Source organism: Lynx rufus, unplaced genomic scaffold, assembly GCF_022079265.1.
Source record: "Lynx rufus isolate CCGP_SWC_20201006 ecotype Redwood Valley unplaced genomic scaffold, mLynRuf1.p SCAF_18, whole genome shotgun sequence".
Taxonomy (NCBI): domain Eukaryota; kingdom Metazoa; phylum Chordata; class Mammalia; order Carnivora; family Felidae; genus Lynx; species Lynx rufus.
The window spans coordinates 22,463,757-22,490,855 of NW_025814832.1; the positions used below are offsets into that span (position 1 = coordinate 22,463,757).

The 27,099-nt window shown below is 47.8% G+C and overlaps 1 protein-coding gene across 1 annotated transcript in view; it reads right to left on the reverse strand.

Annotated features, from left to right (window-relative positions):
• The window catches only part of ACSF2 (acyl-CoA synthetase family member 2), a 34,873-nt gene extending 17,371 nt beyond the window's left edge, over window positions 1–17,502 (reverse strand). The window contains exon 1 of the mRNA XM_047081042.1: window positions 17,286–17,502. Within this exon, the coding sequence (XP_046936998.1) occupies window positions 17,286–17,413 (128 nt within the window). The 5' untranslated portion in view covers window positions 17,414–17,502. The remainder of the gene's footprint in view (window positions 1–17,285) is intronic.
• Window positions 17,503–27,099: the final 9,597 nt, after the last annotated feature.

The following is a 27,099-nucleotide window of genomic DNA, read 5'->3' on the forward strand; positions in this document are numbered from 1 at the left end:
TACCATAGGTATGTCTCCATAGGAAAAAAAACTTTGTATATGTGTTTTGGTGCTAGCTGTGGTTTTAGGTGTCCACTGCGGGTCTTGGAACATATCCCCCATGGATAAGGAGAAACTACCGTAAATATTTAGTGAGGCCTTCAGCTACTTGGGTTGGGCGTCCTAAAACACATAAATTAGGCAGGTGGGAGCCATGAAAAACTGGAGACAAAGCCCCACCTAAAGGTGTCCTTGGAGAGTTGCACTTGAGAATTCAGGTGAGAAGTCAGGAAATGAGGATTTTTCTTTTATTCTCTTGACCTTTTATTGTTGGCAACGAATGTGTTCACTGTTTTATCCCCAAGTGCCTCACAGTGCCTGGAATGTAAGAGGTGTTCAATGGAATGACCAAATGAGTGAATTATAAATAATGCTCCTAACAACCCAACGGAAAAAAAAAATGAGTGAAGGACTTGAATGGACGTTTTTCCAAAGAAGATATTTGGCCCACAAGCATGTGAAATGCGAATGAAAAGTGACACACCCTAGGGAGGCGAGACTCAAACAACGCAAAGTAACAAGTGATGGCCAGCATGCGGAGACACTGGCGGCCTTGTGCACAGCTGGTGGGAATGTAAAATGGTGCAGCCAAGGTGCAAACCAGCTGGGTGCTTCTCCAAAAAGTTAACCACAGAATTAGCAGATGACCCAGCAATTCCAGTCCTAGGTATCTACCCGGAAGAATTAAAAACGGGGACTCAAACAAACACTTGTACCTAAATGCTCCCAGCAGCACTATTCACAATAGCCAAGGATGCAAACAACCCATTGGTTCCAGCAACGGGATGAATGGATACACGGAACGTGGACTGTCTACACAATGGAATATTATTTCGCCATAAAAAGGAAACGTATTGATATCCGCTACAACGTGGGTGAACGGTGAAAATATTATAGTAAGCAAAAAAGGCCGGATACAGAAAGCCACATATTGTATAAGTCCGTACATATGACATGTTGAGGAGGAGGAAAGGCAAATCTACAGAGACAGGAAGTAGATTCAGTGGTTGCTTAGGGCTGAGGGGAAGGAAGGGTCCAGAGTTGATAGCAAAGGGAATGGGGTTTCTCTTTGAGGTGAGGGAAATGTTCTAAAATTGACTGTGGTTGGGGTGCACATATTCATGACTCTACTAAAAACTGTGGAACTGTATACTTTCAAAAGCAACGTAGAGGGGCGCCTGGGTGGCTCAGGCGGTTAAGCGTCCGACTTCGGCTCAGGTCATGATCTCACAGTCTGTGAGTTCGAGCCCCGCGTCGGGCTCTGTGCTGACAGCTCAGAGCCTGGAGCCTGCTTCAGATTCTGTGTCTCCCTCTCTCTCTGACCCTCCCCCGTTCATGCTCTGTCTCTGTCTGTCTCAAAAATAAATAAACATTAAAAAAAAAATTTTTTTAATAAAAAGCAACGTAGACACTTCCACTCATAAATACATATTCAGCAGAATTCATTCGTGTGCTCACCAAACGACAGGTCCGAGGATGTTTGCGTTATCTCCAATATGAAAACTACCTAAATACCCACCAGCCGTGGAACAGATACATAAATGGTGATTTCTTATTTGCGATGTTATATAGAAATGACAGCAAATGAACTATGACTATACCCAGTAATGTGGGTGAAACGCATTTTAAAAAGTTAAAGAAGCCAGATAGAAAAAGGTATATACTGTCTGATTCCATTTATCTTTTTTTATATTTTGTAAATATAAATTTTACATTTTATATTATATTTTATATTCTTTATATTTATATTATATTTATATATAAATATATAATATCTAATATAGATGTATATGTATTTAATATATTAAATTAAATATATTTAATATAATATTTATATTGTATTATATTTATATTATATATTTTATATTATATAAATATATTTTATATTTACTTTGCGGGCGGGGAGAGAGAATGAGTGGGGGAGGGGCAGAGAGAGAGGGAGAGAAAGAATCCCAAGCAGGCTCTGCACTGGCAGCACGGAGCCCCACTGGGAACTTGAACTCACGAACTATGAGATTGCGACCTGAGCTGAAATCAAGAGTCGGTCGCTTAACTCACTGAACCACTCACGTGCCCTGGATTCCACGTATAGGCACAAAACAGGCAAAGCTAATCTAAGCTGCTGGAAATCAGGAGAGCGGCCAAATGGGTGTTCGTTATATGGGTGTGTAGAGTTCATAGAAAATTCGCTAAAGGGAGTTCTTCAAACGTGTACTTTTCTGAATCTGTGGTATACTTCAATACAAAGTTTGAAAGAAAGCTCTCCTAGGGCTAAAGCTGGTAGTATTGTTATCCTCGTGCTTCATAAACTAAATTTAGTGGCAGACTATGGCATCTCTTTACCATTTGTCATAAAAATAAAAGCAGCAAAATAAAATAAAATAAAATAAAATAAAATAAAATAAAATAAAATAAAAAATTAAAAAAAGGGGCGCCTGGGTGGCTCAGTCGGTTGAGCGGCCGACTTTGGCTCAGGTCACGATCTCGCAGTCCGTGAGTTCGAGCCCCGCGTCGGGCTCTGTGCTGACAGCTCGGAGCCTGGAGCCTGTTTCAGATTCTGTGTCTCCCTCTCTCTGACCCTCCCCCGTTCATGCTCTGTCTCTCTCTGTCTCAAAAATAAATAAACATTAAAAAAATTTTTTTTTAAATAAAAATAAAAAAAAATAAAAGCAGCACGTGCAAAACCCATCCATACATTAACAGAAAATGCTGGGCAAGTCAAACTGACACATGATCTCTGTTCTAGAAATTACTCCAGCAAAGAGAGAATCTCTGTTTTGAACGCGGCAGGATCTTCCGCCCTGAGAACCCCAGTAGATGGTAAAGCAGTTTAGGTGTCCTCTGTGCAGTTGTTGATACACTGGGGCTCCTGGGCCAACCACCCCATGACACACACAGCCACATGTTCTCCAGGTTCAAGAGCACAGAGCAGCTCGTGACACATTGCTTGCTGTTCAGAAGGTCGCTTACTGGATGCAAAGGCTGTGGAATACTGCTCCAGCAGGAAGCCAGAACCACCGGATGGCTATCTGCTTTACAATGTAATATCCAGGGACGTTTAGTGACAAGTCGGGAGTGTGAGGGTCCTGATTCATGGAAGAGGTGGGCGCTGTCCGTGAGGAAGGGCGGAGGTGGGTGAATCTCCTGCAGGGGGGTGACCCGAAGGCAGGAAGAGAACGTTCAGCATCTCCCCTGCAAGGCCGTCATGTGGGTTTTCTCGGGGGGGGGGGGGGGGGGGAATCGTCCCAAGTGCTTTTGTCCCTGTCTTACAAATGGAGAAATCGAGGGAGAAGTTAAGCGACTTGTCCAAATGCTGCAGTAAAAGTTGATGAAAACGGCCTCATCATTTGATCGCAAACCGCTTTCCGCAAAAACAGACCAAGCGGCGTCGACCCACGAAACGCAATGGGCCACAGACTTGGGGAAGAAGTCGACAAGTGGCGGGCAAGCATAGAGAAAGATGTCCTCTATGTTGCCCAAGTCAGGGCAAAACAACCGTGAGGCACTTGTTTCCCAAGAGATCAGCAAAGGTGGGAAATACTGTCACAACGTCTGCAACTTATTTTCAAGTGGTGCCAAGAACTGTGAGGTGTGTGCTTGTGCGTGTGCGTGGGTGTGGTGTGGTGCATGCGTGTGTGATGCGTGTGTGTGTGGTGGGATGTGGCACATGCATGTATGTGCAAAGAGAGACAGGGCAGGTATGGAGGGAGAGACGTACTCCCCGACACTGTAGCAGCTGGTATTTCAAATTCGGTCTTTTCGGCCATTCATCTGGGTTATGGCAGCACCGGACCCAAAAAGCTGTTCTCCCAAAAATCATATATACGTGTATGTATGTATGTATATATGTATGTGTGTATATATGTATGTATATATGTACATATCTTGACAGTGATTCAGTCTGTCTGATTCTGTAATAAATGAAAAGTCGCTACAGGGGAAAATGTAACAAACCAGTAATCCTCTGCCCAAAGCAAAGAGTGCTGTCTTTCTAGAGGAGTCTAAGTCTAATTTCAAAATTCCCCACAAGGTGTTCTTGCCAAAGAGTCCCCACAGGCAACACTGGAAAGCATTTTCAGCTCAATGAGAGTTCAGGGTACCCCTGGATACCCAGTCTGTGGCATCCTCGGCTTTGTGCAACCATTATGTGAGCTTACCCCAGGATAGGGAGAAGGACTCAGCAGAGAGCCCATGGATTACAACACTGCCCTCAATATTGCCAAAATAAAGCTCCCCAATTAGAGAAGATTAATAACATGGCTATTAATCTCAACATAAAAACAAGAATGACTGATGACACAGACTGTTGGCAAGGATGTGAAGAAATGGGCCTAAGTGTAAATTGGTACAAAATTTTAACAAGGCAGTGAAGACAGCAGCCATGATGCTGCTTATGCGTCAGGACCCCCCGCCCCACCTCCCAGAGCCGGAACTTCCTGGAAACTCAAGAGGGAGGCTGATTGCAAATTAAGAAACATTTATATGTTGGCGTGCTTGGGTGGCTCGGTTGGTTAAATGTCTGACTCCTGATTTTGGTTCAGGTCATGATCCCATGGTTGGTGAGATCGAGCCCCATGATGGGCTCTGTGCTGACAGCTCGGAGCCTGCTTGGGATTCTGTCTCCCTCTCCCTCTGCCCCTAACCCCGCCCAGCCCCCAATAAATAAATAAACTTAAGAAAAAAAGAAGCATTTATATGTCAGCATTTCTGGCAAACAGCATAAGAAAGCTCACAAGGACCTGAATATTCAAGGCCCCAGCAATTCCTATGTAGCAAATTCTTTTGTTATGTTAATAGTCAATTTGCATTCAATTTGGTTTTTATAAAGATGCATCCAAAATCGTATAAACTTCAGGACCCCCAAATCTGAATCCCTTCTGATTTAGTACTATCTGTTAACATTTGAATACGCATGCCCTTCGGCCAGCCTTTCTACTTTTAGGAATATATCCTAAAAAACAAGCAACAACAACAACAACAAACTAGCAAATGCCTAAAAGTATGATTAATTGCTGCTTAGCAAAGAATTGAGAAAAACACTTTATTTCTATAAGTAAGGGATTAGATCAGCACATCATGGGGCATCTGTATAATGGAAACCTATGCCATTAAAAAAAAATGAAGACATTCTATATTTAACGATATGGAAAATGTCTAATACATTTTAGGTGAAAAAGCACATTTCAGAATAATGTGAACAGACATTTACTGATGTGTCCTCATGCTGGTTCTCTTCTAAATACTCCATTATGTTTGATCTCTTATAATCTTTTTTTTTTTTAATTTTTTTTTTCAACGTTTATTTATTTTTGGGACAGAGAGAGACAGAGCATGAACGGGGGAGGGGCAGAGAGAGAGGGAGACACAGAACCGGAAACAGGCTCCAGGCTCTGAGCCATCAGCCCAGAGCCTGACGCGGGGCTCGAACTCCCGGACCGCGAGATCGTGACCTGGCTGAAGTCGGACGCTTAACCGACTGCACCACCCAGGCGCCCCTGATCTCTTATAATCTTAACTGCTCCCTGAGGCAAGATTCATACCTACTTTCACATGGGAACGAAGCCCAAAGAAATGCCAATGAGTAACCAGGCTGGGATTCAAACCCAGGACTTTCAAGGCCTCCATACAATACAAAGTGAATTTATGGCTAAAAGTGGGCTTCCCCATGTGTGTTACATGAACATCAGTCTTGCACCATCTATAACAAGGATTATTCTTTTTTATTAATGACGAAGAAAGAGGTTGGTTTTCTTAGGGTTCCAAATCCGGTGGGTGGCAACTTTGGATCCCTGTCTATGTGTATCGCTCTTTAAACTGCAGCCAGTCCACAGCCTCCTCTGGGGGCCCCGATGGGGTCTGGAGCAGCAAACCTGAGGCTGACGGGGCCCTAGGAATGCCACCAGCCCATTGAGAAATATCTCCACTCGGCCCCTACCTCCCAGACCTTCAGCACACACTGGTCTTTTTCTGGGATTTACTTGTGGAAACTGATTTACCTTCACTGCCTCTGATCTCATTGTCCCGTTCTCATGTTCCGGCTCACCTCTCCTAGCACCAACCACAGTGGCTTTGTCTTATAACTGCATAGCCAGTTCCCCCATTACACCAAGATGGTAAGCCTTGTGCCCCAGTGCTGGCCCTGCCCGGTCCGGTCTGGCCTTCCAGCAGGACCTAGACTGAAAAGAGGGGGCTGGCTGGTTTGGGGAGGTCCCGTGGCATTCTGGACATTCCAGGGCTGGCGGCTAAAGTCAGGGCTGGAGGCCACCATGGGCGCGAAGCATCCCACAGTCCTGACAGGGGCAGAACTGAGCCTGGAAGGAGTCAAGGGAGGCAGGGACCGTCATGACACCTGAGAAAACAGGTCTGTACTGTCTGCTTGGATTAGAAACTCTTTTGACTCTTGCTACACATTACCTGCTGGGAGGAGGCGCTCAGGACAGGGGCCAGAGGTTTGCAGGTGGATCCTGCCCATGCTGGGGGTTGAAATTACTTAGGCCAAAGCTCTTAATCCTTTCAGAAGCCACCAGGCAGGGAGGGTGGCTAGATGCGAGGGCCCCCCGGGAACTGCAGGAATACACCCCATGCTGAGGCAGGCCACTGCTCCCCTGGGCAAGGTGCCACGCCAGCCACCAGCAAGAAGGCTTTAGAAACGACATTGAAAGCAATAGACTGTTTTGGTTCCAAGTCATGGACTGGCCTCTGCCCTTCCCCCGCCACAGGCATTTGATCCCAGGCTGGTTGGTCCCCGGGCCCTAAGAAAAACATAAATCATCAACACAGCTAAAAGACAAGTAACCGCCTGGGTTTACAAATTTCATTCTACACGTAAGAGACCAAGGATTCGTATTTCGCTTGTATTTAAAACAAACTCACGCATCAATAAGGACAAGGAACCCAACGTAAGAAATGGGCAAAGATTATGAATAGAGATTCACAGAAGACATTTCAAAAGAGCCCGATCTCCCTGCTAATCAGGGAAAGGTCCATTCAGACCACAGTGAGATATGCTTGGGCCCTTTCTGGAGGGGCAAGCATTTCAACGTTCATTAGGCAATACAAAGCATTTGCAAGAATGCGTGCACACGGGACTCGGGGTTTCTTCTGGTGGTCACAGCAGCAAAGCCTCTCCAGGGCTATTTCCAGAAAAGCTGGAAATGCCCACCCTTTAATAGAGCAATTGCACTGCTAGAGGCACAGTCATAAAATGGAAAAAGAATAATCCAGATCTATAGCGTCCGTGTAAATAGATCTTAGAAACCTACCGTTGAGAGAAAAAAAGAATGGCACTCTGGTGCAGCTTGTGCTGAAATTATAAAAGCCTAAGCACTGTTTATGAAAACAAAAAATAGGAAAACTGAAAGCACTGATTACCGGCTCGATACGATTCAAAGTGCTTTCCACGGGATACAATATACTGTTTACGGATTCAGAGACATATTAAAAGCAAAAAACTCACTCCGACACGACATGCATTCGAACTATAGCTCTCAATGATGGACGGGTTGGAGGACGGCTACGAAAGGGACTTGAACTTGATCCATAACGTTTTATTTCTTTCATTTATAAATTTCTTTACCAGGCATAGCTCTATGTTCATTTGGAGTGGTAGGTACACAGGTGTTTCTTTTTTAGCTTGTGATCGTGGTTAATTTTTTTTTTTCTATATGAAATATTTAAGAAGGAGAATACCAGAGGTTGATAAACTCCCCAGAAGGGGCACCTAAAACGTTCAAAAGACGGAGCAACTTCCTGGCGTGGAAGGCATGAGACGCACCGGCCCTGTCATGTGAAGGGCCAGGGCAAGACCAACGTTAATGAAAGAGAAAGAGCCCCAGTCTGTGCATGAAGTTCACGTGCCGTACTCACGGGCAAGCCTCAGTCCTCAGTCAACACACTCACTCTTGTGGGAGGCACAGTTGTAGCTAAAAGTGCCAGCATGCCTCCTAGTTCGTGGCAGAGAAGAGGCAGATTCTCCTCTTCTCCTATCCCGCTTGGATACGACCCCAAGATTCATGCCCCTGGACGACACACTGATCCCACCATGGGGCTGTGTCCCGTCCTCCCCCTAAGTTGTACAAAGACACCAGGCTGCTGGTTGACCTGGGAGTGGCACTCGATATGGGAGTAGAGACAGCAGATGCCTGGGCAGGAGGGGACCACGTGGAGCCTGTAATAGCTGTTTCACCCTGAAATAAAGTTCTAGTTGTCATGTATCTGCATAGATGGGCGACACATTTACGGCAGCGACAACATACAGCTTTGTTCAAGAAAAGGACGGTGCTGCTGTGACAAAATCCAAACAAGACCACGACTGAATGGTCGTTTTCTTAATTGATAGCACGGAATGACTGATGTGAAAAAAGGGTCTCGGCAAGAAAGAAAAAAAAAGGAATTTTTACTTAAGTCTCTTAGGAAAAAAAAAAAAACAAACCTCAGACGAAATCAGTCTTACATGTAAAACATAAAACTTAAAAAACATGGAAGAGGGGTGCCTGGGTGGCTCAGTTGGTTGAGTGTCTGACTTCAGCTCAGGTCATGATCTCGCAGTCCGTGAGTTTGAGCCCCGCATCAGGCTCTGTGCTGACAGCTCGGAGCCTGGAGCCTGCTTCGGATTCTGTGTCTCCCCCTCTCTCTGCCCCTCTCCTGCTCATGCTATGTCTGTCTCTGTCTCAAAAATAAATAAAAACATTAAAAAAAAAAAACATGGAAGAAAATCTTCAGGATCTAGGGCTAGGCAAAAAATTTATAGGCTCGATACCACAAGCATGACCCATCAAATTGATAACTGGGCCCCATCAAAATTAAATTTTGGTTAAGAAGATGGAACGATGAGGGGGCGCCTGGGTGGCTCAAGCATCCGACTCTTGATTTTGGCTCAGGTCATGATCTCACGGTTTGTGCGATCGAGCCCCACGTTAGGCTCTCCACTGACAGTGCGGAGCCTGCTTGGGATACTCTCTCTCTCCCTCTCTCTCTGCCCCTCTCATGCACCCTCTCATTCTCTCTCTCTCAAAATCAATAAATAAACATAAAAAAAAGAAGATAAAAAGATGAGGGGCGCCTGGGTGGCTCAGTCGGTTGAGCGTCCGACTTCGGCTCAGGTCATGATCTCACAGTTCGTGGGTTCGAGCCCCGCATCAGGCTCTGTGTTGACAGCTTGCTCAGAACCTGGAGCCTGCTTCGGATTCTGTGTCTCCTTCTCTCTCTGCCCCTCCCCCGCTCACGCTCTGTCTCACTCTGTTTCTCAAAAATAAATAAATGTAAAAAAAAAAAAAAAAGATAAAAAGATGAGCTCCAGGGTGGGAGAAAATATTCACGAAACACGTATCTGACAAAGAACAAGTATCTAGAATACATAAGGCATACTGAAAACTCAATGGTTAAAAATAATCCAACTACAAAATGGGCAAAAGACACAGAGAGACATTTTGCCAAAGAGGACATACAAATGGCAAATAAAGCACACGGAAAGATATTTGACATCATTGGCCGTTAGAGAAATTCATCTTAGAGCTGCCATATCATGACATACCTATCAGAATGGCAAAAATAAACAATAGTGACCACAGCAAATGCTGGCGAGGATGCTGATCACTCACACACGGTTGGTGGCATCATTAAATGGTAATGGGCATCCTGGAAAACAGACAGTTTCTTTTTTTTTTTTTAATTTTTTTTTCAACGTTTATTTATTTTTGGGACAGAGAGAGACAGAGCATGAACGGGGGAGGGGCAGAGAGAGAGGGAGACACAGAATCGGAAACAGGCTCCAGGCTCTGAGCCATCAGCCCAGAGCCTGACGCGGGGCTCGAACTCCCGGACCGCGAGATCGTGACCTGGCTGAAGTTGGACGCTTAACCGAGTGCGCCACCCAGGCGCCCCCAGACAGTTTCTTTAAAACCAAACATGCAACTACCATACGAGCCAGCAATTACACATTAGGGGCAATTATCCCAGGTAAAGAATTCTACTCCCAGAGAAACAAAGGTTTATGTTCACCCAAAAATCTGTACACAAATGCTTATAGCAGCCTTATTTGAAAAAACTGGAAACAATCCAAATGTCTTTCAGTGGTGAGTGGATAAGCCAACTGTAACATTCACATCAAGGAATGTTCTTCTTTTTTAATGTTTTATTGATTTTTGAGAGAGAGAGAGAGCGACCATGCGGGCGTGCAAGTGGGGGGCGGTGCAAAGAGAGAGAGGGACAGAGGATCTCAAGCGGGCTCTGGGCTGAGAGCAGAGAGCCCGATGTGGGGCTCAAATTCACGAACCTGTGCAATCACGATCTGAGCCAAAGTCAGATGCTCAACCCACTGAGCCAACCGGGCGCCCCTTAAGGACTACTCTTTAGCAATACAAAGAAAGGAACTATTGGTACACAAAGAAACCTGGATGAATCTCCAGAGAATTATGTGGAGTGAAAAAATCAGTATCAAAAGGTAGCATATGGTATGACTCTATCTACATAATACCTTGAAATTACACAATCACGTAAATTGAGAACCAATACCAGATTGCTAGAGATTAAGCAGGGGCTGGAAGTGGAAGAGAATTGGGTGTGGCTATGAAAAGATCCTTGTGCAGATGGAAATGTTCTGTATCTTGACTATATCAATGTCAGTATCCTGGCTGTGATATTGTGCTAGCTTTGCAAAAGGTTACAATTAAGGGAAACTGACTAAAGGGTATATGGGATCTGTTTGCACTATTTCTTTTTTCTTTTTTTTTTTTTTTAATGTTTATTTATTATTGAGAGACAGAGATGGAGACAGAGCATGAGCATGGGAAGGGCAGAGAGAGAGGGAGACACAGAATGTGAAGCAGGCTCCAGGCTCTGAGCTGTCAGCACAGAGCCCGACGCGGGGCTCGAACTCACGGACCGCAAGATCATGACCTGAGCCGAAGTCGGACGCTTAACCGACTGAGCCACCCCGGTGCCCCCATTTGCACTATTTTTTACAACTGCATGTGAATGTATAATTATCTCAAAATAAAAAGGTTAACTTAGATTACATAATATTGGGGACCACAAGGTATAACCAGGCTACCCAGTTCAGTGGGTCCAGAAGCCACAGTGTCCCCACCACTCTCTGCTGGGATGGCCCCTTGACACATCTGAGTCCCCATTTCTCAGTTTGCCTTTCTGTTGTCACACCCAAGACGTAAAATATAGGGCAGATGAGATCATGTCTGTTTCCCTAGGGTTATCAAGGAAAGCTAACTATTTAAGCTGTTTAATGCATAATACACACATTTTCAAGATTTTTTGTCAAGGTTAACAGGTCCCTCCTCCCAAAAGCACCCCTTGGTTTTTGAGCAAAAGAAGGCAGACACAGGAGCATATACTCTAAGATTCAAGAATAGGCCAAATTAACCTATGGAGATTAGAAATCAGAACAGTGGTAGCCTCTGGTGAGAGAAGGAGATTGACTGGAAATGAGCAGAGAGAAAGTTCTAGAACTATGCTGTCTATACAGTAACTGCTAGTCACATGTGGCTGTGGAACACTTAAAATGTGGCTAGTCTGAATGAAGGTGTTCTGTAAGTGTTAAGTATACATCAGATTGAGGGGCACCTGAGTGGCTCAGGTCATGACCTCACAGTTCATGGGTTCGAGCCCCGCGTCGGGCTCTGTGCTGACAGCTCAGAGCCTGGAGCCTGCTTCAGAGTCTGTGTCCCCTCTCTCTCTCTCTGCCGCTCCCCTGCTCGTGCTCTGTCTCTCAAAAAATAAATAAACATTAAAAAAAATGTTTAATATACAACAGATTTGAAAGACTTTCTTTTTAAAAAAAGGTAAAACATTTTATGAGAAAGTTTTAAAAGGTTGGTTACCTGCTGAAATGACATTTTGGCTATACTAAGTTACAGAAAATACACCATTAAAATTAATGTCACATATTTCTCATTTTCTTGTTGATATGGCTACTAGAAAATTTAAAAGTCCACATGGGGCTCATATATCGATTGAAGAGCACTGTTTTACAGTGATAGGCAAGTCCTGTATCTTGGGGGGTTGAGTATATACACACATTTGTTAAAGTGCGTCAAACTGTACAAAGTTTGTGCATTGTAATTATACCACAAAGCTTCCTGATTTTTCCGCCACCCAATATAACCTTCCCGAAGGGGTCTACAGCTTACAAAGGACACAGACTACAAAGAACTCCAGAGTGGCAGGGGCGCCTGGGTGGCTCAGTCGGCTGAACGTCCAACTTCGGCTCAGGTCACAATCTCACAGCTCGGGAGTTCGAGCCCCGCGTCGGGCTCTGTGCTGACAGCTCAGAGCCTGGAGCCTGCTTCAGATTCTGTGTCTCCCTCTCTCTGCCCCTTTCCTGCTCGTGCTCTGTCTCTCAAAAAATGAATAAACGTTAAAAAAAAATTAAAAAAGAAAAAAAAAGAACTCCAGAGTGGTGTGAGCTACAATAAAGATGTGAGCAAGAGGGGCGCCTGGGTGGCTCAGTCGGTTGAGCATCTGACTTTGGCTCAGGTCATGATCTCGCGGCTCATGAGTTTGAGCCCCGCGTCGGGCTCTGTGCTGACAGCTCAGAGCCTGGAGCCTGTTTCAGGTTCTGTGTCTCTCTCTCTCTGACCCTCCCCCGTTCATGCTCTGTGTCTCTCTGTCTCAAAAATAAATAAACGTTAAAAAAAAAAGATGTGAGCAAGATACCCTGTATTGGTGGAAGCTTCCATTTTTAGTATCTTGACTAAAACCACTGGCACGTGTGTGTTTACACGTATATAGAAACAGGCAGGAAGTTATTATTTGACTCTAGCAAACCCAAGAAGATGTTTCTGAAAGCCTGAAATTCTCGGCTTCATGCTGTAAGTCTGTGAAGCTTATGTACTGTATGTGAGGCATTTGTACTGTAAGTCTTCCCCTGGGTCACTTGTACAGAGCGAGGGCTGATTCAGAACACTTGCTCCTTGATGGGGTCGCCGAGGTACAGACGAGGCGAGCTTACGACCTTAGATATCTAACAAAACCCTCAATGTGTTCTGTTCACTTGGAGGACCAGAGAGAGTCACAGAGTGTCAGGAGGTTAGGAGGAATTCACTAGGGTTCCCACTTCACCCACAGCCCTCTTGAATTAGGGGACTGGGCTCAAACCTGAGCCTCCTTAGGAATCACAGAATGTCTCCAGAAATGTACAGTGCTTCTTGTCCAAGTGGCCTATTTTACAAACAAGGTGCAGGGAGATGGAGTGGCTTGTCCAACACGATACTGAGTTGGAAGTGACAGGGCTGGGACCTGCTCTCCTGTCATCGAACTCCCAAACTGAGAAATACACACACGCCAGCAAGGTCCACAAAACAGGATTTGTGAGCTAGAGACACAACTCATTTATTTATGTAGGGAGAGGCACCTGGCAGAATTATTGGTACCCGTCATTTATTAGGACACTCCCCTAGCAAGGCCTACTCAAGACATGAAATTACATCCTTTGGTTTGCTCAACATGACACCTCCCCTGCCCCTCCCCCTCCCCCTCCCCCCCCACACAGCAAGTGTGAGCATGGGCCTGTTATATACCCCGAGCAGCCCAGCTTGGTTTAGGCAGTCGCCCTACCAGAACTGTCTCCCTCTTAACTCTTCAGACAGTTACTAAACTGTGGAACTGTGGGCCTTGAGATCATTATAGGAATGCACTAACCCACTGTTACCAAGCACATTACTTGTATAATAGCTCATCAGTGCAATGGGTTGAAGATGTCTTTAGCATCAGGCTGTGAGTTAAGAATTTTCTCTTATTTTTTTTTTTAAGTTTTTAAATTTATTTTGAGAGAAAGAGAAAGAGAGGGAGGGGGCGGGGGCAGAGGGAGAGAGGGAGAGAGAGAATCCCAAGCAGGCTTCTCACACTCAGCACAGAACTCAACTTGGGGCTCAAACCCATGGACCTCAAGATCATGACCTGAGCCGAAATCAAGAGTGGGACGCTCAGCCAACTGAGCCACCCAGGTGCCCCAAGAATTTTCTTCACGTGACCTTCTTTAACTCTCAGACAACATTATTTACACATGAGAAAGATCAAGTTCAACTTCGTCCCAAAGCAACCAGCTAAAATGGTTCATTTGAACCCAGATATGCCTGGCTTCAAAGTTTCTGCCTATAGAAATGTGGGGGGTGTTAGGAGAGCTTCATACCCAGGATTCAAAAGAGTTCAAGCACAGGCAAGATTTCACGTGAGTATGTAGGCTTCATGCTTCGAACTACAGCCCTATCGCCGGAGGGATCAATTTCAAACTTCAGCCTCGCCAGCAAGGCTTCCTCGGTCCTGTTCCCACCAATCAGATTGTTTCCTGCTTTGATCGGCATCTTCCAAGGAACAATACCCTTTCTGCCTTGAATCAGGGGGGTCTATGGTTTTCCCCTGTAGATCCCTTTTAGGAAAAAAGAACTCAGTGAAAACAAGTTCATCTCTATACTCTCTCCGCACCTTCCACAGTAGATAGCACCTCTCTCTACTTCATGCCAGGCCCAAAAGGGTAACCAAAGCTGATGTGTACCACTCACTGGTTACAACGTCCAAGTTCGTAGTTTATTTTCTATTGTTACATTTAGAATGGAGGATCCCCAGTGGAATGTGTAGGGAAATCATTACTAGATCACTTGTTAATCATCTTTGGGGAACTATGGGAAGAGTCTAATTTTTTCAACCATTATGGTTTCCAACCAAAACACTTCCTGACTTAATATATAGGGATGCCTCATATAGGGATGGCATTTTATAGTTGCTGTTACTGGTCCCACCTGATAACAGCCATCCCCCTAGAGGGTAGTCCATGAAGCTCATGTACCCCTCTGCCCTACTACCAGCATCAAGTCACTGGGGCCCTGACTCTGAACATCGTTCCCAATTCTGAAAGGCATAAGTCAATGTTCTTTCTGCTTTTCTCAGCTCCGAGTGCCCCAGATGCAACTGCCCCACAGGCAACCCCAGGCCAGCTTTAGAGGTCTGTCTGGAGGAAACCTGCTCATCTCAGGTTCATCAAGGAACCTTCCCTCCAAGGCTCCCTGAAGCCCCAGACTAGCCCATCCATTTTCCTCGGGGGAAGGGGATGTGTGGACAAGGGGAAGGAGCTGGTGGTTCAGGAGATCTGGAGAGCAATGGACTGCTTCCTCTTTCCTTCTGGGGAAAAAGGCTCTGAACAACCCCGATTTTGATGGACAGGGAGCGTCTGGCAGATCCAAGGGCTGGACTTGTGGCTGGGCAGAGACTACCATCTTGGCAACTGGCAGAAGGAAGAACCAGGTGCAAGAAAGAGGTCACTGATCCCCCCCGCCCTGCCACTTTTAAGTCAGTTGGAATTCCTACCCAGACATCATTTGAAGGTCTCAGGGACCGGACCAGTAGCATTAACGACAAACTCACCAGGCTCAGAGGTTAGGTAATGCACTCAAGGTCACGCAGTGAGAGCCAGGACTGTAACCCAAGGCAGTCTGGCTTCAAAGTTCTTACTCTTTCCTGACAGGCAAAGCTGGGGATCTGATAAGTAATAGGCCTGGGTGGGTGGTGGGTGGACAGCAGAAAAGCAGGTTTTATGTGTAACTAGGAAGAGCAGAGAATAGAACAACAGGAGCATTCCACATATCATTACACCGGAACACTGAGTAGTGATCACCTGACTTAGCTTTTCCCCCACTAAACTGCACATTCCTGGGAGTCCGAGGTTTTTTTGGCTTCTGTATCCACAGCACCCACCAGGTGCTTGACATGACAGGACGTATGTACTCAGCAATATCTATTGAATGCTTGAGACTCCTGAGGGTTTCTTTAGGGGAAAGTGGGAGTGAACTTAGGCCAAATCATCATAGTCAACAGAAAACGAGGTGGGGGGGGAAGGGATGGGAAGGAATTAGACCAATTGCTCAGGAAACCTTCTCTCTCTGGACAAAGGGGTCTCCTCCAGGTGCAGGGTCAGAATTTCTCTGAGGCCTGGTGCCCCTACCCTGAGATAGTAGGCCTGGACCAGGTAAGGGTCCTGCTTTGTTTACACATAAAAACATCAAAGGTCAGCAATGTTGCCATGTGAGCAGAAGTGGCCTGATTTAGCATCATGAAACATGTACACTTTGGGGGGTAACTTTCCATAGGGTCCTCACATCCTAAGAGGGCACCCAGGAGTCCAGAGGTGGGGCTTGGAGGCTAGGGGTGTCGATGACAGAATTTGCCTAGGGAGGCACGGTGAGAAAACCCAGCTGTTTTCCTCACAATCCCATCTACGGAGCAGCCTTGAGCCACCGGGTTTTCCCGGAAAACTAGGCATAGCCATTTAAGAGCATGGCGTGCTTTCTAGTTGTCGGAACCAGCAAGTGCGAGAGGTTTTGACCTTGAAGTTTCAGCCCAAAGAGGAATTTGCCTCTCCTTCCAATCCCCTCCGCCCCCATCCGATTTTTGTGAAGCAAACAGTTCTCTCAGAGGAGAAGTTCCACTGTTCTCTTCCCTCTTCTTCCCCGAACTTAGTTCTTGGCCCTCCTGGGAGGCAGGGCAGGCTCGGTGGCGCCCAGGCCTCCTGTTTCTGGGTGCTGAAGACAACCACCACCGATAACATCAGTTGGAGCCCAGCTCTGCTTAAGCAGCCAACACGCGCTCAAACTTCGATCTTACGGGAAAATGGCACGAATTCCTACACGGCTTTGGAGGCAGTGGAGCCACTAGGAGTGGGAACCTGCCAGCCCCCATCCCACCTTTGCACGGAGGACATGAGCAGACAGGCCCAGGAGGCGGTAAGGTGCAAAACCGGTGTTTGTCAGCACCGCAGGAGGAGTGGGGACGCGGCTGAGCATAGCGGTCCCAAAGGCCCCCCCCCCAAGTTTATCCCTAAAGGGGGTCCAGCTCGGAGACAGCGTTCTGAAGACAGAGCCCTGCCCCTGCCCCTCCTTCTCAGGCTAGATCGCCAAAGGCCCACACGCCTGGCCCTCTGTGCTCACGAACGGAAACAACCTAGAGTCCTGGACCAGAACTCACAGTCAGTGCAGGGTCGCTGGCAGCCACCAGCCGCAGCCCGGGTCTGCGCGGGCCAGGCCAGCATTTCCTGTTGCCTAGGCGCTGAGCGCGGGCTACCTGCTCCCCAGCGGGTGCCATCCAGAGGTGCGGCAGCCCAGCCGCGGGCCTGCTAGCCGGGGTGGGCTCGGCCCCCCAGAAAAGCCCTGCAGGAACCCCCAATCTCCCTGCCTCCCGGGGGCCCGTGCCGCCCCCTTCTCCCCCAGCCCCCCCTTCCCCCCCTCCCCCCAGGGGCCGAGTACCTGAGGGGGCGGGCGCCCTGCAGTCTCGCTTCCTGCCATGCCCGGGCGAGGACGGCCCGGGTCCCCGGCACCCCCGGGCTCCCGGCGCACAGCCTCCCGAGGCGCAGCCCCCAGGGGTAGATGGCCATGGCTCTCTGCGCCCGCGTCCCGGCCCCAGGAAACTTTTAAAGTGAGCCGAGGCGGGGCGAGCGCGGAGCGGGCGGGGAGGCGGGGAGGGTCGCCTCTGCCTATGGGGCGCGGAGGACTCGGTCCCGCCGGGGCGGGGGGCGGGGCGAGGCGTGGAGGAAGCTGCGGCGCGCGGGGCCACCTTCCCCTCGGACCCGCGGCCCTCTCCGCCCACCTCGAAGACGTGCCCTGGTTTCCCTGCGGATCCCAAGGCCCCGGCCACAGCCCGAGGCCAGGCTCCCCTGCCGACCACCGGGGGCCTAAGTTTGGGGGCTCAGGAACTTGTTGATTTTGTAGAGGGGGAGCCCGCGGGGCGCGAGTGTGGGCCGGGCGGCGAGGCCCAGACGCGTCCGTGCCCCCACCCCGCCCCAGCCCGGTTTAGAGAGCGGGTCATAGGCTGCCAGCTCCCCTCCGGGGTGCGAGCCAGAGGCGCCTCCGAGAAGCGCCCCGAGGCGTGCCAGCTGGAGCAGAGGGCTCGCGGGGGTGGGTTGCTGGGGGGGGGGAGGGGGAGGGAAGTGGCCCGGACAAAGGGTGCCGTGGGCGATCCCCCTCTCGGTCGACTCCAGGTGGAAGCCAGAAGTCAGCTTCAGAACGGACACCAGTTGGTACCCCCCTTCTCCCACAGGCAGCCTCCCACCCTGGGCCTCTGCCTCGACTCCCCCCGCCCCGGCTCGCAGTGCACCGTGTAAGGTGGCGTCAGGGATTGAAACCTGGGCTTCTCACCGCCATCTGCCAACCCCAGCTCGGGCCCAGGGCCCCATTCCGTGCCCTGTCCGAGGCGTGAATGGAAAGCAGCAGTGGACAGAGGTTCAGCCCACCGCACCTGTTCCATCTCCGGTCCTGGCTGGGAAAGGCGGCACCGGGCACCCGAGTGGCACAAGTGCCAGGTCCACATTGTCTTGACCCTTTCTCCAGAGGAGGAGGACAGCAATGGGGGAAAGGCCCTGGCAGGGTGACCTCCCCGCTCCTGCCCCAGAGGAAGCAGTGAAAATCTGGGCCAAGCAGAAAGGTTAGTTAGGGGTGGGGCCTGGCCTGAGAAGACCTTTGCCCTTATCTGGGGACTTGGCCTCCGACTGAGGTCCTGAGGAGTCTATGCTGCATCCGTCCTCATGATGGGAGTGGCCTCAGATCCTCCCGAAACCCTGGCTCCTGGGGGACGGTCTCCACACTTCAGAGTGTGTGGGGATGGGGCAGGAAGACAGGCGAGCAGAGAAATTATGACCAGTTGAGCTGGCAAGGACACACCTTTCTAATGACGCTAACTCTCTGACTCCGACAGCCTGGCCCAGGGACGGAGTGCCCCAGGGCATAGCCCAAGTCCAGGGTATCAGCTCTGCCGGTAACTGGCTGTGTGGTCCTGGTAGTTACCTTGCTAGTTTGAGGGTAGCCATGGGGCAAGAGAAGGATGGGTTCCTCCTCGAACTTTGCTCCAGCCTCAGCTCTCCATCCGCAGGCTTTTCTGACTTCCTGGACATGAGTGCCATGGAATAACAGTCACCGATTTCAGGATACCTTCCTCAAGCCATACTCTTAAGAGACATTATCTCCCTTCACAATCACCCCGCAAGGAACAGGCATGCCTTGGAATATGTCTCTGGTGTTATGGATGAAGAAACTGAAAGACGCCTGGCTGGCTCAGTTACTAACGCACGTGACTCTTGATCTTGGGGTTGTAAGTTCGAGCCCCACACTGGGAGCAGAGATTGCTTACAAATAAAATCTTTACAAAAATAGAAGAAAGAAAAAGAAACCGAGCCCCAGGGAGGTTCCGCTACTTGCCCAAGGTCAAGGTGAGCACAGTGAGTGCAGGCCAGGGCTCAGCCTGTACTCACTTGGTGGCTTTGGACAAGTCACAGGGCCTCTCCGGGCCTCAAGTCGTTATGTTTAAAATTGAGATAATAGGGGCACCTGGGTGGCTCAGTCAGTTAAACGTCTGACTCTTGATTTCGCCTCAGGTTATGATCCCAGGGTGGTGAGGTTGAGCTCTGCGTTGAGCCCCAAGTTGGGCTCCCAGTTGAGTCCTGCATCCGGCTCTGGCTCCATGCTGACAGTGCACAGCCTGCTTGGGATTCTCTCTCTCTCCCTCTCTCTCTGGCCCTCCCCTGCTTGCACTCTTGCGCATGCGCTCTCTTTCAACATAAATAATATAATAAAATGGGGACGGGGCACTTGAGTGGCTTAGTCGGTTAAGCGTCCGACTTCAGCTCAGTGATTCATGAGTGATTCATGATCTCATGATCTCATGATCTCATGATTCATGAGTTCAAGCCCCGTATCGGGCTCTGCACCGTCAGCACGGAGTCTGCCTGGGATTCTTTCTCTCCCTATCTCTGCCCACCCCCACCCCCCCGACTTGTTCTCCCTCTCTCTTTCTCTCTTTCTCTCAAAACTTAAAAAAACCTGGAGATAACACCAGCCTCATGCAGAGGGTTGGGGTAAGGATTGGGTGTGGTGGCACAGACCTAGCACTTGACCCTTTTTCAGTGATTGTTACTTTCTCTCTCTATCCTCTCCTTCCTCCTGTTGTCTACACTCTGAGACTTTCCTCTGTGTTCAGTGTTGCAAACCTTTTTTTAGCAGGAGGAATTGTTTTTCATCTCTGCAAAGCCTTGAAAGATGTGGTAGGCACTGGTTCTATAAAAGGGGAGGACGGTTGGGAGGAAAGAAAATGCTAGTGCCTAATGAGGGAGCCCCTGAGTCTGTTGACCAGAATTCTTGGGTCTCTTTGAGGGAGTGGTGAGCAGGGCATATTGCCATCCAGTCCCTGCAACCAACTCAGTTCCTCACGGATTCCCAAGGGGCTTTCTGCCCGAGCCCAGCATGCCTGCTGAGTGCTGCACCTGACTTGGATGGTTTATGGTGCCTTGGTTTTGCTCAGGCCCCTGGCGACCCTGAGAAAGCCCTTAGTCCGTCCCTTTTGCCAAAATCCTTCCCTTTGTGCTTCAGAACTGGGCTCAAAATGTAAACGTCACTCGGGCGCCCGGGTGGCTCAGACGGCTGAGCGTCCGACTCTTGATCTCAGCTCAGGTCATGATCTTGTGGTTCGTGAGTTCAAGCCCCACGTGGGGGCTCGGTGCCGACAGCTCGGAGCCTGGAGCCTGCTTCGGATTCTGTGTCTCCTTCTCTCTCTGCCCCTCTGTCTTGGTCTCTGTCTGTCTCTCAAAAAATAAACATAAAAAAAATAAATAAAGTTGCACAGGCAACCAGTCTGTGTTCGAAAATAACAATACAACTGTATTAGGAGGATTTGGGGAGAAGACACGGCAGTGAGTACAAATCCTCCCCTGTCAAACAGAAGATCAAGAAATGGCTGTGTAAGTATAATATTTCGAGGCAGATAACAGAAGATAAAACGCACGTGGTTAAAATAGTTCAGATCTGAGAAGACATTTCTTTTATTTATTTATTTATTTATTTATTTATTTAAAAATTTTTTTTTTCACGTTTATTTTTGAGAGACAGAGAGACAGTGTGAGCTGGGGAGGGGCAGAGAGAGAGGGAGACACAAAATCCGAAGCAGACTCCAGGCTCCGAGCTGTCAGCACAGAGCCCGACTCGGGGCTCGAACTCACAGCCCGAGAGATTATGACCTGAGCCGAAGTTGGCCGCTTAACTGGCTGAGCCACCCAGACGCCCCTGAACAGACATTTGTCCAAAGAAGGCATACAATGGCCAATAAGCACATGAAAACGATACTCGGTACAAAAATACAGGCATAAAGGTGGTCAACATCAGTAGTCATTGGGGAAACGCAAATCAAAACCACAAGCTACCACCTCACACCCGTGAGGGTGGCTATGACAAAAAGTAAATAAAATAAAACAGAAAACGCTAAGTGTTGGTGAGGAGGCGGAGAAATTGGAAGCCACGTGTGCTGCGGTGGGAATGTAAAATGGAATGGAAGCCATTCCATTCCAAAATGGAAGCCATTGTGGAAAACAGCATGGCAGCTCCTCAAAGAGTTAAAAGCAATCACCCCATGATCTAGTAACGCCACTTCCGGGTTTGTGCCCAAAAGAAGTGCAGGTAGGAACCTGGACAGACATTTGTACACACAGGTTCATAGCAGCATTCTTCACAATCGTCAAAAGGCAGAAACAACCCAAATGCCCATTGGCGGGTGGTTGAGTGGATAAACGACGTTGTGGTACGTCCATACAACGGAATATTATTCAGGCTTCTAAAGGAGGGAAACTCTCACCCGTGCTGCCTTGAGGACATTGTGCTGAGTAAAAGAAGCCAAACGCAGAAGAACAGACACTGACCTGAGGTACCTAAGGTGGTCAAAGTCCTCAGGAATTAGAACGGTAGTTGCCAGGGGCAGGGGATTGGGGGAGTGAGGAATTAGCGTTCAATGGGTATAGAGTTTTAGTTCGGGAAGATGGAAAAGTTCTGGAGATGGATGGTGGGGATGGTTGCACGACAGCATGATTGTACCTAATGCCACTGGACCGTCCACTTCAAAATGGTAAACTGGTGTATTTTATTTATGTCGATTTTGCTACTAATAAAACAAAGTTCTCTTTGGAGCATGGGACTAGAAGGAGGGGTGGGACAGAGAACCGATGCTTATTTGTTCAAAAGCCTTTTTCTCATTTTATTTTCCTAAAACATCTTTCTAGGTTTTATTTTCAAGTAATCTCTACACCCAACGTGGGGCTCGAACTTACAACCCCGAGATCAACATGCTCTACCAACTGAGACAGCCAGGCACCTCCTACATGTTTTATCTCTAATACATATATTTTTTTTTTTTTTGCTAGCAGGCCAAGAAAGGCTTCTTGATGAGTGCCATTGATCATGTACAGGGACTAGCATGTCTGGTGAGGTTTTTCACTAGACACCAATGAGTGCAAAGGGGTTGCTCCGGCTCGTCGTCAGCCTCAGGGTCAGATCTGGGAAGAAATCCAGCTCTACTGCCTGTCTTCTCAATGACCTTGGACAAAATTTCTTTCCTCTGGGGTAATTTTTCATCTCTCTCTGTTGTAATCGCCTGCTTCCAAGGAGTATATGAAAGACGTCCCCTTTAAAGAATCTTCTTCGCAGCATGTCTGGTTAGGAATGCAGTGCTCATGAAGGAGAGGTGGGAAGTCGAGACGCTGGCGACGCCGGTGGAGAAAAAGGGAGACAAGGGTGAAGAAGAGCGCTCATGAAAGACGAGACGACGGTCCCCTGGGACACCATAATGCTCACACTCTGCCCATCAGACCTGGTAGCCAGCACCGAAGATAAAAGAACAAGGCTGATAACAATGGTTCTAGGAATGGCTGTGTCTGACATTCAAACTGAAAGTGAAATTTGGGAACTTGTTCCAAACTGCTCTGAAGAGTAAACTTATTTTGGTCACAACTAATAGTTGATAGCGGACACAGGCAGATATGACCTTAAAACATCCCCTGTTTTCTTGCCCACAGCTCAAAGTTGGAAAAACCAAACAAGCCGCGATCCTCGCAGCTGCCAAAGGTTGTGAGAGCCTTGCTTTCGTAAAGAGTTTAGGGCGAAAATCTTTTTTGGGTGATGTAATTGTTAACTTTTCCTGGGTCAAAGTCAGGAGGAAGGTCAGCTGGGAAGTCTTGGGTAAAGACCCAGTGTTATTAGATCAAATCAAAGTTATCTTCCTTTACTCACTCATTGGCTCTGCAGACATTCATTGAGTCCTTTTTTCGTCCCAGGCACAGCCTTGGGTCCTCAGGCTGGAGATGTGAATAAGGCAGGACATCTGCCCTCAGAGAACTCACTGTCTAGCAAAGAACACTCACCCTGAGACGGACTCTGGCATGCGACGTGGCCAGTGCTGTGGGAGAGGGGGCACGGGGGACAGGCACCTACCCTGGGCATGTCGCAGAAGGTCTCCTAGATATCCGAGCTGAGTCCTTGAAAAACAAGTGTGTGCTTGTTTCCTATTAGTGCTGGAATTACACAAATGTAGTGGCTTCAGAACAACAGAACCATATTCTCTTACATTTCTGGAGGCCAGAAGTCTGAGGTGAGTCTTATGGGACTAAAATCAAGGTAATTGGGGGGCTGGTTCCATGATAGGAAAAGATAGGATTCAGGAGGCAGAGAGGGAAAGGGGAAAGGTTAGAACCTGAGGTCCCTGTGTTGAGGGAGCCTAGGGACAAGCTGAAGGCAAAGTACAGGCTAACCTCAGTAATAAATGGCATTTTCCTAACACAGCTAGCCCCTCAAGGTCCTGGAAACCTTGCTTCCAAAATTCCTTAGAGACTTGAGCTGGCCCTGAGCCCCTCCCAATCTGAGGGTATATAATCAGTTACCCGTCACAACCCCAGTGCAACTCTATCTGTCCACAGGCCCTGTCCCTGTGCTTTAATAAAATCACCTATTTGCGCCAAGACCTTTCCTAGAATTCTTTCTTGGCTATCGGCTCCAAACCCCACCATCACCCCGAAACCCCATCACTTGGGCTGGGGGAAAACACATATTTTGGAACAATGCCGGGAGTGTCTGACCACAGCAAACCCCCCTCGGGCATAAGGTTCCTCTTAAGAACGTAACACTTGGGGTGCTTGGGTGGCTCAGTCGGTTAAGCATCCGACTTCAGCTCAGGTCATGATCTCGCAGTTTGTGAGTTCGAGCCCCACGACGGGCTCTGTGCTGACAGCTCGGAGCCTGGAGCCTGCTTTGGATTCTGTGTCTCCCTCTCCCCCTCACATTCTGTCTCTTTCTCTCAAAAATAAATAAACATTAAAAAAAAAAAAAAAGAATGTAACAGACACCACCCACTCCCCTCAGATTTTCCTCGGGAATTTGAAAGAAGACCTAACGATATGGTAGTAGACTGACCATAAAACACATGACCCACAAGAAATGATATGGCCATAGATCACCCCTCGTACAATGGAATCGAGCCAATCAGGAATGGACAACCCAGCACCCAGAGCTATCAAGCCAGTAAGGGCAGAACCTGAGAAGGAACGAGGGGGAAGGGAAGGGAGGGTGATGATCAGAACCTTATAAAGCAAAGGCTCGTGCCTGGAGACGGGGGCATTCACTTCTGCAGGTCCCTTCTCTGTAAAGAGAGCTTTCATACTATTCTTCCTTTCTAATCTTCTACTCTAAGATTATAGAGTATAATGCTGGTCATTTTGTGTCTGCCTTTTCATTCTTCGAAGAGGCGAGAAAACGAATTCTGGGTGTTGAGGTAAAAAAGTCTTGCAACGGTTCTTGCTAGAGGCTCCAGGGGAGAATTGTTCCTTGTCTCTTCCAGCCTCTGGTGGCTCCAGGCCGTCCTTGCTTGTGGCCGTGTCACTCTCATCTCTGCCCCCTCCTCCTGTATGTCCAATCCCTCTCTGCCTCTCTTATAAGGACCCTTGTGATTACATCGAGGGCCCACCCGGATGATTCCAGATAATCTCTCCATCTGAAGATCCTTAACTTGATCACATTTGAAAAGTCCCTCTCGCCATGGAAAGTAACATATTCCCAGGTTCTGGGGATTAGGATGTGGACATCACCGCGGACCATTATGCAGCCACCACAGGCAGGTTGGGAGGAGAAACTGTGGACAGCCAATGGGATGTTCTAGGGGGAATACATATGAAGGGAATAGGGAGGAAATGTATGTGAAGACAGAGAGCATGTGCGCTTTGGAAGTTGCTGGTGGTTTTGTTAGGGGAGCAAAGAGCGCTTTTTTGGGAGGAGTGAGAGATAAGGTAAAGTCTTATGGGAGAGACAGTCAGGGCCTATATTACAATGATTGTGGATTTTATTCCCAGGGAGCCCGTAGCTAGAGTGTGGCATGTAATAGGTATTCAATATACTTCTGCTGATTTGGGTCAAATGAATGACTCAGACAAATAATATTCATAGAATGCCTCCTGTACATTTGTTGGAGGTGGAAATATACAAAGGATCTCCAGGGATACCTGGCTGGTGCAGCCAGTAGAGCATGTGATGCTTGATCTCATGCTCTGTTCATGCTCTGTCTCTCTGTCTCAAAAATAAATAAACGTTAAAAAAAATTTTGTTTTAGTTTTTAAAAAAAATCAAATCAAATAAAAAGGATCCCCTTTGGCGGGATTCAAATGCTATGATCAAGAAGTGAGGCCTTTCAGGCCTTCGTCCTTGTGTCAGGATGCTTCCAGAGCTGGTACAATGACCCGAGCTAACCCTTCTTGCCCCTTTGCTATTTTCGGTGTGCAGGTAGTGTCTTTCCTTACGGTTTCAAGATGGCAGTTCCAGGCATCACACAAGAAAGAACCAGCAAATAGGCATGGCAGCCTTTGAATAGCAAGGAAGGCCTCTCCCTAGGGCCACCCACCACGCTCCCCTGGGGTTCCATTGCCATCATCGTTATTCCTATGAACAACGCCAGTGCAAAGCAAGCCACAGTACTGTGGGCACGGGGTAGCCATTGAACATCTGCAGAAACGGCTCACTTCTGGTAATCAGGGGGGTGTTTCTGGAGGAGGTGGCATCTAGATTGGGCCTTGAAGGATGAAAGGATGATGACCCTTCCAGGAAAGGGCATTCCAAGCAGAATGGCGTGGCACAGAGGAGAAGGTGGGAACACACGAGATATTTCAGCAGATTTACAGGAATCATGTTTAAAACATTTTTTTTAATGTTTATTTATTTATTTATTTATATTTTTTTAACGTTTATTTTATTTGAGACAGAGAGAGACAGAGCATGAATGGGGGAGGGGCAGAGAGAGAGGGAGGCACAGAATCGGAAGCAGGCTCCAGGCTCTGAGCCATCAGCCCAGAGCCCAACGCGGGGCTCGAACTCACGGACCGTGAGATCATGACCTGAGCAGAGTTTGGACGCTTAACCGACTGAGCCACCCAGGCACCCCAGTTTCTACATTAATATTTATTACAAAAGTAATACCTGCACCTTGTGGCAAATACTCAACCCACATTAAAAGGATAGATATTCTTTCAAACCTTTCCTAGGCTCATACAAACATGTAGACATATATATAAGTGTTTCTCCAATGCCCTTCCTTTATATGTATTTTTTTCCAAAAAATGAGACCATGTTGGACATTTGATGAAATGTGAATTAAGTCCATGGATTATATAGTAGTATTGATCTGTGTTAATTCATTGACTTTTATAATTGTCCTGTAGTTATATAAGAGATTTCCTCATATTTGGGAGACAACACACTGATGTGTTTACAAATAAAGAGGCATCATGTCTGCAGCATACTTCTATTTTGCAATTTTATTTTATTTTATTTTTTTATTTTTTGAGAGAGAGTACGAGTCGGGGGAGAGGGGGCAGAGGGAGAGAGAGAATCTAAAGCAGGTTCCACGCCAAGCGCGGAGCCCGATGTGGGGCTTGATCTCGTGAACCATGAGATCATGACCTGAGCTGAAATTGAGAGTCAGATGCTTAACCAACGGAGCCACCCAGGCGCCCCTCCAGCATACTCTTAAATAGATTAGAAATATACATATGTTTCTGTAGCAAAATGTTGACAGTTGGCAAATCTGGGTAGAAAGTATCCAAGAATTCTTTCTTCTATCCTTGCAACTTTTCTGGAAGTCTAAAATAATGTCAAAGTCAAATTTTTTTTTTTTTGAGGGGAGAGAAAGAGGCAGAGGGAGAAGGAGAGGGGGAATCTCAAGCAGGCTCCAAGCCTAGAGCAAAGCCTGACACGGGCTCAATCTCATGACCCT